Source organism: Helicoverpa zea, chromosome 20 (assembly GCF_022581195.2).
Source record: "Helicoverpa zea isolate HzStark_Cry1AcR chromosome 20, ilHelZeax1.1, whole genome shotgun sequence".
In the NCBI taxonomy this organism is placed as follows: Eukaryota; Metazoa; Arthropoda; class Insecta; order Lepidoptera; family Noctuidae; genus Helicoverpa; species Helicoverpa zea.
This window is the reverse complement of record NC_061471.1, coordinates 8,927,363-8,939,077: the sequence shown is the minus strand read 5'-3', so window position 1 is coordinate 8,939,077 and position 11,715 is coordinate 8,927,363. Positions and strand designations below refer to the sequence as shown.

Below are 11,715 nucleotides of genomic sequence, written 5' to 3'. Positions count from 1 at the left end.
CTCTCCCTCGGGACAAGGATGAAGACGTGGACGAAATGTAGTTTAGTTGCTTACTTAACTAACAGGGGTAAGTTAAATCCATTAATTTTCTGCGGTTGTGAGAAAGATCTTTCATATTTGAATAGATATAATTAATTAAATGAATCTGTAATCAAGAAAGCTCGTCTTTTTATAATTTTACTCTCTTCTCATTCATGTTTGTATTTAGAAAATGTAGATACGTATGTTTAATATTTATTTTGTGAACTACATGATGAATACTGGATCGATGCTATAGCAGCAAAGGAATTGTGATTGACTTGATTGAGAGCAAGAATCAATTTCGTCAAACAAAATTAATTGTGTTATTAGTTACTGACACAAATTAAAAAATACAAGTACGGTTTTACATCAAAGATGAGAATATCTCATCGGGCTAGTTAGCCGTCGTGTTCCGTCGTAGGCCTTCTTATGTGCTAGGGCCGCGGTACCTCTTTCGAACAACCCGGCTGCTGTGCCAGAGGTCTCGGGTTCGATTCCCGGGTCGGGCTGAAATCGCTTTGTGGGTTATCTTAAACTTTCACGAAGCAGCCTGTAGGTAGTCTGGAAGTTGGTGATTGATTCACCCGTGCATCGGAGAGCTCGTTAATGTCGGTCCTGCGCCTGATCTCTCTCCGGTCGTGTCGGATTGCCGTCCCATCAGGTTATGAGAGTAAAGGAATAGGGACTGCACCTGTGTCTGCGCAAATGCTCGTGCACTATAATATGTCCTGCGCAGCTGGCTGATCTCCTTAGATGAGAACAGCCGCCATGGCCGAAATCAGCCGTGGACGCCATTATTAGTGTGTAAGATTGTTTGTGTATCTTAGGTTAAGAGTCTGTACCAAAACGGCTCAACTAATTGTGGTGTTTTATATGGAGATAGGCAGAGAGAAAACAGAGACACAGCCAAGTGTTTGAGTGACTTAGCTTCCTAAAAATAGTGGTAAGCATACAAGAAACAATCTAGAAGAAACGACGAAGCGAAGTCACTGGATTAAACAATTTAGGGTGTGTTCTATGTGTCATCCAAATATATCTAAATAGAGCCTTTTCCCTTTTCAAATTAGTTAAAAAGTGGTTTTGGATTTCCAATTTTGTCACATAGAAACTTTGAAAGTACCTCTATTTTGTTTTTGAAGAAGTATTGCAGTCTATGGATGCCCTTGACCTTTACCGTCAAAATTGTCAGATGTCACAGCTGTCAGTAATGTCTGCTGACGTTTGAATGTTATGAATCTGCCTTGTTGGTTTGTTGATACCGTTACATAGTATGTTTTATTAAATTATAAATTAAAATGTTACATACCGTTTAAATTAATCAGTTTAGTCCATTAATCATTTATTAAACAATGAGTGAAAAGAAGAAATCTAGTGCCGCGACACTGCCGAGTAACAAAATGTACTTCTTTCTAATTAGCGCGACATTGAAACTTTCTTGTTAACTCAATACTTCTATTAAAACTATACAATTTCTTTATAGATGGTGGATAACATTTGGAATATTGTGTGGTGCTACATTTCTCACAAGATTTTACAAAGTTTTGGAACCTGATCATGTGTGGTAAATATAAAATTAAAAATTGCATTACCAATCTCTTTCTACTCAGAAATAATCATTATTCAAGTTCATGGTTTTAACCTAAAGCACCTTTCTAACCGACTGCAAAAGAAGAAGGTACTTAATTCGACCGCCTATATATTTTTTTACAGCACGTTTTATAATAAGTTGGTAAGAGTCAGAGTCTTATTAAGTATGTAACACAATGTTTGAATATTTTCAGTTGGGATGAAACTCACTTTGGTAAAATGGCAAGCTGGTACATAAACAGGACATTCTTCTTTGATGTGCATCCACCACTTGGCAAGGTAAATACAGCAGTGATTAAATAAAGGGTGTGTTTCTAACAAAGTATCGCATAAAAAGATGAAAAACATCTCTGCAAAAGGACTTTATAGGAAGAAATAGAATTTCCATTAACTGATTTGGTAATATGCAACTTTAATATATTTAATTGTTCAATCCAGATGCTGATTGCATTATCGGGTAAACTGACTGGTTATGATGGTACATTTCCATTTGAGAAGCCGGGGGACAAGTATGAGGGTGCTCGGTATGAGGGAATGAGACTGGTAAGAATTATACATATCTAAGTCATGCTCTTCTTATGTACAGTCAGTAACATAAGGTAAATTAACTAAAATTACAAAATACCTGGGTGTGATAGGATATAAAATGCAAAAACGAACTGTGTTTAACATTTTTGAAAATTATCTAATGTCCAGTCAATGTTTTTCTGTAATTCTCTGACAGTTGTTTGTAGGAGATTTTAATGATGGGTTATTTTGTAATTTTAATCATGTTTATAGATCTCTGTCGCTGAACATACAAAATAAGGTCTCACAATATTTTTATTTCAGTTCTGTACAACTCTAGGAGCTTTAATAATTCCATTGACTTTTTTGACTGTTTGGGAAATGACTAAATCACTGGAGTGCACATTAATTGGCACCATGCTATTGTTGTGTGGTAAGTACCAACTCAACTTATGCAAAAAACTATACTTCTATTACACTACTCTTTAATACTCTCAATTATTATACTCTTGTATATTTCTTTTTGTTGTACTCTTTGGGTGATATATAACAAAAAAACTTTTTTACATAGTAAAATTTTGTTTCAGATGTGGGCTTTTTGACTCTGAATAGATATATACTGCTAGATCCTATATTACTGTTCTTTATGAGCTGTTCCATATATGGAGCATTCAAGGTATGTGTTCCCTGGAGCGAGTTTATTATAATTTTAAAATTATCACACATATTTGTGCGTTGGCAAAAAAGTCGACCCAGAAAAAAAATAGTGTTATTATTCTAATAATGCCATATTTTAACAGTCTTATAAATATGTGATTTTCCTCCCTACCCTAAAAGGAGTAGGTTCTCAATTAAGGTCTTTGGTTTTTCTTTACTAATCGTATCATTTTTCCCAGGTCCGAACGCTAACAGACGAGGGTCTTCCCCCGTTCTCGCCGCGCATGTTGTCATGGCAACTGTTCTTAGGCGCGTCGCTCGCGTGCACCATGTCCGTCAAGTTTGTGGGCCTGTTCGTCGTCTTGTTTGTTGGTTTGCGCACTATTGCTGATCTGTGGAACGTGCTTGGAGATTTGAGTCAGCCTGTTGTAAGTTTTTATTTGAAATTATTTTTATATCTACGATTTATTATTTTAGAAAATGTTATCTGTTTCTGCATGTATGTATAGTGTGTTTTGAAGCCAGTTGTGGCCAAACTGCGAGACTTACAAGCTAATAAAAACCAACTTTATTTCTTTGGTATCAAGAGTCATAATTGTTTGTGCTATGTGTTTTCCGTGTTAAGTATCAATTTAGAGATATATATTCGTTTTATGTTTTTTTTTCAGAGCCTAACTGTAAAGCATTTGACTGGTAGATCAGTAACGTTAATCCTGTGGCCGATAATGCTCTATGTTTTCTTCTTTTGGATACATCTTACTGTTCTTAGTAAAAGGTAAGTAAGAGTCAATTTTAACTGTTAAACCGTCAGTTGCACAAAACTCCATTAAAGTTAAAGCTTCTTTAAATCAATTGCTGACTGTTTCTTTGTCAACAAGATAAAAAGTGATAGCAATAGATTTAATGAAGCTTTAACTTTAATGAAGCTTTGTGCAACTGACGGTTAGTACCTAAACAGTTGTTTTAAGAAATCTGACGTACATATATGTTGTCTTCGATGATCCTAAGCGTAACCAAAATCTAGTTGCCGATATCCTAATATACTGATGCCCGTTTTCACCAACAATCTCTTAATCTAAGTGCCACTTAGACTACGGGCTCTCCCAAGTTTGACATAAATAACTATGTACAAGGGACACCTAAACTTTGGTGAAAACGAAATTCTTATTAAGTGTTCCGTAAATGCTCTTAGGGGATCCCTAAATTTAGGTATTTGTTGGTGAAAATGGGCATGACTCTCATTTCTTCCTAGTGGTAATGGCGACGGTTTCTACTCATCCGGTTTCCAAGCCCGGTTGGAAGGCAACAGTTTGCACAACGCGAGTGCGCCGAAGACCGTCGCGTATGGCGCGCTAATATCCCTGAAGAATCATCGAACTGGTGGAGGGTATCTACATTCTCATCATCATCTGTACCCTTCAGGAGTTGGGGCTAAGCAGCAGCAGGTATGTTTAGTATATTCTGGCTTCATATGCTTTCAATACATAAGAACATTTCTAAGTTACTGGTGACCCGACTTTTTGGCGGGCCTAAATAAGCAGCAATCCGGAACCTTGAAAATCCTATGCCTGTGCTCTTACACAAAACCCGTTCATTCAATAAAGAATTTTAAGTTACTCAAGAGTTGACTTTGAGTTTGACTGCAGGTTTGTATCACTGCTCCATATAATATTTAATAGTTTTGACTGCCTCGTTGATCCAGCTGTCGCAACCGCGGCTGCCGAGCACGAGGCCTCGGGTTCAATTCCCGGGATGGGCCGAAATCGCTTTGTGGGTCCTAGAAACTTTTAGAAACACAAAAAAGCCCGGAGTCTGGAAGTTGGTGATTGATACACCCGTGCACCGGAAAGCACGTAATTGCCGTCCCATCGGGTTATGAGAGTGAGGGAATACAATATCATCATCAATAGTTATAATTTTCCATCCAAAATTCCTTTAGGTAACAACCTACACTCACAAGGACGACAACAACCGCTGGATCATAAAGCCCTATGACAAGGAACAAGTGGAGGGGACAGTAATGGTCAGGAGCGGGGATCTAGTGCGCCTGACGCATGCGCCGACCGGACGCAACCTGCACTCGCACCGCGAGAGGGCGCCGCTCACCACTAAGTATATGCAAGTCACTGGTTATGGGGAGGTAAGGGACCATTTACTTAGTTGAAAAAAAAAATTATTTATTATGCTGGAAATAAAGTCTAAAACTGGGGATTTGGAAAAAGATTGACGAAGTTGTGGTCCAAGGACCACTAAAATAAAATCTGTTTTTCTTTTCTGTCAAGATGCTAATTTTGGTATATTCTGTTGCTTTTTTTTTTAATTGTTTGCATTTTTATTTCTGCATTCTCCTTTAAAACATCTGATTCTACCTATGTTAACACGTATAATGTCATTTAATGTCATCTATGTAAGCAAATGCTTTTTATTTAACTGCCTTTAAGGCCTACATACTTTTAGATAAAAATGTTTTATCAAAATAGGCATAATATAAATTCCAGTACTACAGCATATTGCCAACAGCCTTGTATGAGTATGCATTTGAAGAATTCACACAGATACAAAGTTATGATTTTTATGCCTATAGGACGGTGTCGGCGATGCAAATGATGTCTGGAAGATCGTAATATCTGGTGGAAAAGATGGTGAAGAAGTACAGACAGTCAGAAGCAAGCTTATGTTCGTGCATTATTTGCAGGTTTGAATTTTCTTTAATAACCTTTATTTTCCCGCGGTTTCGCTAGGTTCTTCTGGCGCCTGTATAAAATAGTAGTACGTAGTAACTATTATAGTAATCTGTGATTGTAGCCTGTAGTTATTCTGATGTGTCAGCAATATTACTGCCAGGTTTCATCAAAATTCGTTCAGAGTTAACGCGTGACGGAATAAATGAATCCTATAACAGGATAGCCCAAGTTGGTCCTCATGGCCTTCAAAAAATGATGGACACTAGTGTGTATTGAAACAACTGTGACCCAAACCTCATGTGCCGGCATTTTTTTACCTTTTTCTATCATGTAAAAAATACTTATGTACTTATATTGAAACAGCTGTGAAAATTATTCTTATTTCTATATTTTTGTAATTGCGTTGTAATCCTTTTTATTCTACCCAAAAGGACCATTATTTTCACCTAATATTTATTTGTACAGGCATGCGTCCTAACCACAACAGGCAAGCAGCTACCTAAGTGGGGTTACGAACAGCAAGAAGTGGCGTGCAACCCTAACTTACGCGATAAGAATGCGTTGTGGAATGTAGAGGACAATCTATTTGACGACCGTGAGTAACTCTGTAGGAAATATTCGCTTTATTATTCATTTTAAAAGTTATTGCTAATGTAGGTAATACTTGGTATGACAGGCTGCCAGGTTAATAGTCTAAGAATTTTTCCATAGAAATATGAGTAAAAGCATTTGTTTTTTACCTATGTATCAGCCTACAAGTTTACTTTTATTTTGGCATTAACCGCACCGTAACAGTACTGCGAAAAAAAACCTATTCTATGATCAAACTCCACATCAAATGGGTTTTTGTCAGAAGCCAGAAAATCTGACAACCAGTCTCACCAACCTCTACCCAATAACAAAGTTCTGAAAGTCCGCTTAAGAGTAAAATAGCCGCAATTGATTCGATTAAAAGCTAAACCAAACATCAGTACCAAGTAGGATGAGGTCGAATTTATAAAAAAAATATTTTCTTATGCAGTTCCTAAGGTGAGCTTCGAGTCATACTCGTCAGGCTTTATAGAGCGCTTCTTCGAGTCTCACGCAGTCATGTTCCAAGGGAACGCGGGACTCAAGCCCAAGGAGGGGGAAGTGACGTCACAGCCGTGGCAGTGGCCTATTAATTATAGGGTGAGTTTTATTACTTATTCTATCTTTACACGAAGTATAATATCACGAAGAGAAGCTATATTTATTGCACTGAGCTGAGCATATTATTCATGATTGTTGGTGTGAACAAGCTTTACTGAATCGCGTTACCACGACTAGACAAGCGTTGTGTAGTGCGAACTTTGACGAGGTGGTAAAGAAATTTCCGTTTACTGCAACAAGAAATAGATACTTATCTGTAATTAAGTAAACGAGATTAAATCGCCATTTTTATACTTATTCATTTAAGTTAAGTTAGCTGAGTTTTTAACACCATAACCTATTGCAAAATTTTACAGATGACTTTTTCAATTACAAATGTTTAATGTTGTCTATTCTATTCTATGTCCTCAGGGTCAGTTCTTCTCAGGCAGTTCCCACAGGATCTACCTGCTGGGCAACCCGGTGGTGTGGTGGGGGAACCTGGTGTTCCTCGCGATATTCTTCGTGATATACATCGTCAACTCCGTCAGGGAGAAGAGGGCGGAGGCTTTTGGTACTCCTCTACCTGGTGAGTGGGGACTTTAATTGAAGAGTCAGAGACGTAACTCGTATTATTTACAAAGTGAGAGAGAAGCAAACTGTACCATCATATTGGCATACAGTGACGTCATCATAAGAGCTTTGGTCGAGCTTATAGTGCCACCGTGTTTTATGTGCACTTGAAAACTATCAGTTTTCAAAGGCTGATAGCAATTTCTGGTCATACCATAGCTTCATCTCGTGCTAATAGTGACTTTGTATTCTAACCGCATGTAAAATACCTACCGACCTTCCAAAATCCCTATTTAGCCATATTAAATAAAACCGTACTTTGGTCACAGATGGCAAAAGCCGAGAGCTGCTAAACGCAGCAGGGTGGACGTTCACGGGGTGGGCGCTGCACTACGTGCCGTTCTGGGCGATGGGCCGGGTGCTGTACTTCCATCACTACTTCCCGGCGCTCGTGTTCAGCTCCATGCTCACAGGTATACATACTATATACTATACATAATTGTTACTTCGTATATACGCACTAACGTCGGGGGCCACTGGCCCGGTTTGAAATGATCTTTGTATCCGGTTGCGAGAAGTTGCCACGAGACGCGAGTGAAACATGGCTAATTCCCCAATAATTGACTTTAACGCTCCTGTATTTTTTATATAATAAATAAATCTTTTCCACAGGTATCCTTACCGAATACCTGCTGACCAGCATCAAGAATTTCCTGAGCCCTGAACTCGGGAAGACAGTGTACCACTGCATCATAGGACTAGTGGTGTCAACGACAATCTATAGTTTTTATCTCTTCGCGCCTTTAGCTTATGGCATGAACGGCCCTTTGGCTCATGAGCCGAATTCCACTATGGCCGGGTTGAAATGGCTTGAGACTTGGGAGTTTTAGTCGAAAGGAGGTTGAATATGCGTACAAGGAGGTGATAGAGGAATTATAATAGGCAGAAAAAATATATGTTGTATTTATGGTGGCATATTGGGTTGTTGCTATCGATTTACTAATAAAAGAAAGGATTAATAGTTTGGAGAAACGACGTTTTTGCCTTTGGGGTCAATTCATCAACATTAAACAATAGCTTATTAGACTTTAGGCTCAAAGTATTTTTTATGTATATAAATGTAATTTATTATTTTTAAGATATTAAATACTCTACTAATAAATAACGCTTAATAATTCCGTCCAATTAAATGATTAATTTATTTTTGAAAAGATTTTATACAAATATATTTATTAAATATTTAACAATTTGTAAATCCTCGTCTTATTTACTGGCCTGAGGCCCAATACCAATATATATATATCGCAAAATGGCATTTTAGGGTTTGGATCCAATAATAACTGCAAAGGTAAAGCAATTAATTATGTAGAGACTTGCAGATACAGAGTTTGTAGTAATTAAGCTGAAAGCCGGGCGCCCGGTGCGCTTCTGGATAAGTCTCCAGCAAACAACAACCATGAGTTTCTGAGAAAAGTTAATATGTGGGAGGAGATCTTAAAAATCAAACGATGCGAAATTCAACTCCAAACTATGAGACCCAACTTCCTTTTAGATTTAATTAGATATATCGATTTTAAAACTTCAATGACTAGCAAACATTTTGTAATTGGTTTGTTGACTAGGTGAGGTCAGTTTGTAAAGATTATTACAGAATTTAACGTTATCAACGTAGATTGAACTATTATTTGTTTGTATTAGTTTGGGCCAAAAAAGTACTAAGAAAAGTTCAAAAGTATAACATCAATCAAATTTCTCTAAAGACAAGGAGTCAAATTAATCTTTGTCTTTGAATGATGAAAGTCATGCAAGTTTGTCTATTGTCGTTTTCAAAATCATTTTTTTAATCTAGCAAGTTTTTAGTTGATCTTATTCAAAATTTGTCCAAAAAACACTTTTATATCCGTGAATACTGAAAATCATGATCACAAATAACCATATAAATATTTTTATAACTCAATCCATTACCAAAATAATTAATCTTTGACAAAAAAATCTTCAGAACATGTCACATCATTTTGTTTTAAAATTTTGAACCTGGCCACTCACTCCTAAAATATTTGACATAAAAAATACAATTACAAATGGCGTTTACGTAGTGTAGACAGATGTGTTCACGGCCACGATGGGCGATGATTCTTTGATATTACGAGAAGATGGTTATATACGTATGAACTTTCCTGTTTCTTCTCTAACTTATCATAGCAACTTAAATATAATTTTGGTGAAGACTGACAGATGTGGTGTACACGTTTTGGATGTGAACTCGGGTGTGATACTGCAGTCTTCTCGTCTGTCAGCGGGTAAGTAAGACGCTAATAATCTACGAACAAAAGATTTATACTGTTTTGTGTTATTAATCGTGCTGGATCTGGAAGGATTAGTGATGATTTTAGTCACGGATAGTTGGCAGTGACTTTTTTCGGTGGCCTACATTGTTTCTCGATTTGACAGTTCTCAATAAACAATTCCATTTATGCCGGATTAAAGTGTTGTCTTGTGTTTGAAGATGAGTGTGGTAAACTCGGGGTGGAGTATGCGCCGGGCGCGGACCGAGTGTTCGTGTGGGACGGGAGCGGAGTGGGCGCGCGCACCGACTACAATGGGGTGCTGCTACTGCACACTGCGCTGCAGCGCCCGCTGCCCTCGTCACAGCCCGACAAGATCATAAGGATCGAGCTCGTACTGTCTGAGGTATGTGCGCAGTTACTATACTTACAAGTCCAACAAGCTTTTCCAATCCTGTGCACTCATGTGCTATCATGATAACAATAACTTCATGTAAATTAAATGCTAATGATGTCCTGAAATTTTAGTTTGCTTGGTTAGAAATCTATTTATTATTATTTATTTTATATTTTCAATTTTTGTACACACATAATAAAAAGAGAATCTATCTTCATGTTTGTGTTAAGTTTTTTCATTCTACCTGCACTGTAAATGTATTTCGTTATGAATGCCAAAAACAAACAATGTATATATTTGCATCGCATTAAGTATTAGGTATAATTAATTTATTTTGGTTTGTGAATATAATATGAACTTAGATTCTATGGTACTTATTACCTGTGTGTTGCCTTCATTTGATGTAAGTCATAAAAAAGCACTTGGCCGCACACCACGCCAATCATAGTAATTTATGCTAGAATGAACACAATACAATTTTGATACTATAAATTCTTATATTTACAGATCTTATCTGTGCATCTACCATTGTTAGATATATCCTTCCTTTAATTAATTTATATATTTATGGTAAGTTGCACCATTTAATATTAACTGAACCAGTTTCAGCTGTCAAAGCGCTGATTTGTTCAATGGGTAGCAAGTATATAGCTGATTATGGTTTGGTTATCATTACAGTTAAAAGGTACAACTGTGTCTTAATGTAAGTAATTAATAGTACAACAAAGAATTGAATGAAATATTGGTGATCTGTTATCAATTTCTATGAGCATTGTTTATTATTGAACACTGATTGCATTCCTAGTTGATTGATTGCTTATCACTTCACTAATTATGGTTAACAATTTTTTTACCATTTCATGTTTCCATTAATGTAAAAATGGCAGATTTTGCTGGGTGCATTTTTGTTGAGGTAGTATATTTTTCGGTTTACACTTATGTCTCATTTTTGGTTGGCTTTTTAAAGAGACTAAGCATTAACGTTGTATTCAGTACTAAGGGTGAGTTGTACCATTTAACTACATATTACGATAACCACACCATAAGTGCCCGTGAATGATTCGGTTATCTGTATAGTAAAATGGTGCAACTAGGGAATGCAATCCCGACTCAAGATTGCAAATTCGGGATCCCGTCTAATTAAAAAAAAAAAATTGAATTCAGATGACTGAAAAAGCTAATAACTGCTTGTTTGTGATAGTGAGGTTAATTAAAATTACATATTTTTTATATATTATTTAAGCTTTATTTGTCTTCATAACAGTACATTTGTTATAGAATTTCACATTTTTATTGTTTATTTGTTACTGTTATGTAGTCCCTCTAGGGTAAAAGCCTCCTCCAGCTTAAGCCACTTGTCCCGGTCCTTGGCAGTTAGCATCCATTCATCTCCTGCTATACTCTAATTACATATTACTCGAAAGAAAATAAAACCCTTTATTCTTTAATCTTACCAACTAAATAATAATCAGGTTGTAAGGAAATTAACATAGGTAAATTACGTAATCAAAACAATAAGCTTATTTCAAGGGAATTAGGAAAAAGAGTGATTTTGAAAATGACTCTTTCAAAAACAAAGGGTATTAATAGTTTCATCTGCTAAATGGCATCTAATGTCCGTTGCAATGTACCCCGCTGCTGAGAATCCTCTCCGACTCAACACTGGTTGAAGCAATTATATGCAAACTGCAAAAATCGCCCCCTTGTTCCTCCACAATCAAACAAATCCATCTCTTTTTTAATGCTTCTAATTTGTGTAAGCTCGTGGACGTAGACATACGTGCTAAAGGACTTGGTTGTGTGTGTGTTGCGTCGCTGACCACTGCCGCCCAATCCCGTCATATGATGCGTCGGGATTGATCCCGAAAAATTACACGAGATCGGGATCCCGCGG

General features: G+C 36.9%; 2 protein-coding genes across 8 annotated transcripts in view; both read left to right on the top strand.

Moving 5' to 3' along the window:
• Positions 1-1,241: 1,241 nt before the first annotated feature.
• On the top strand, positions 1,242-8,394 carry LOC124640384 (protein O-mannosyl-transferase 2). The gene is made up of 16 exons (XM_047178137.1): positions 1,242-1,420; positions 1,502-1,582; positions 1,803-1,887; positions 2,047-2,151; positions 2,440-2,548; positions 2,703-2,791; positions 3,012-3,200; positions 3,441-3,547; positions 4,025-4,217; positions 4,712-4,912; positions 5,357-5,467; positions 5,922-6,051; positions 6,478-6,626; positions 6,999-7,155; positions 7,469-7,612; positions 7,812-8,394. Exons 1-16 carry the CDS (start codon positions 1,371-1,373, stop codon positions 8,027-8,029), a joined length of 2,118 nt encoding a protein of 705 aa, XP_047034093.1. The 5' UTR covers positions 1,242-1,370; the 3' UTR covers positions 8,030-8,394.
• Positions 8,395-9,206: 812 nt separating this feature from the next.
• LOC124640340 (baculoviral IAP repeat-containing protein 6) overlaps positions 9,207-11,715 on the top strand; it is a 79,198-nt gene continuing 76,689 nt past the window's right edge. For all 7 annotated transcript variants that reach the window (XM_047178060.1, XM_047178056.1, XM_047178059.1 and 4 more), the window contains exons 1-2: positions 9,207-9,439; positions 9,646-9,830. In XM_047178060.1, the coding sequence (XP_047034016.1) occupies positions 9,262-9,439; positions 9,646-9,830 (363 nt within the window). In that variant the 5' untranslated portion in view covers positions 9,207-9,261. The remainder of the gene's footprint in view (positions 9,440-9,645; positions 9,831-11,715) is intronic.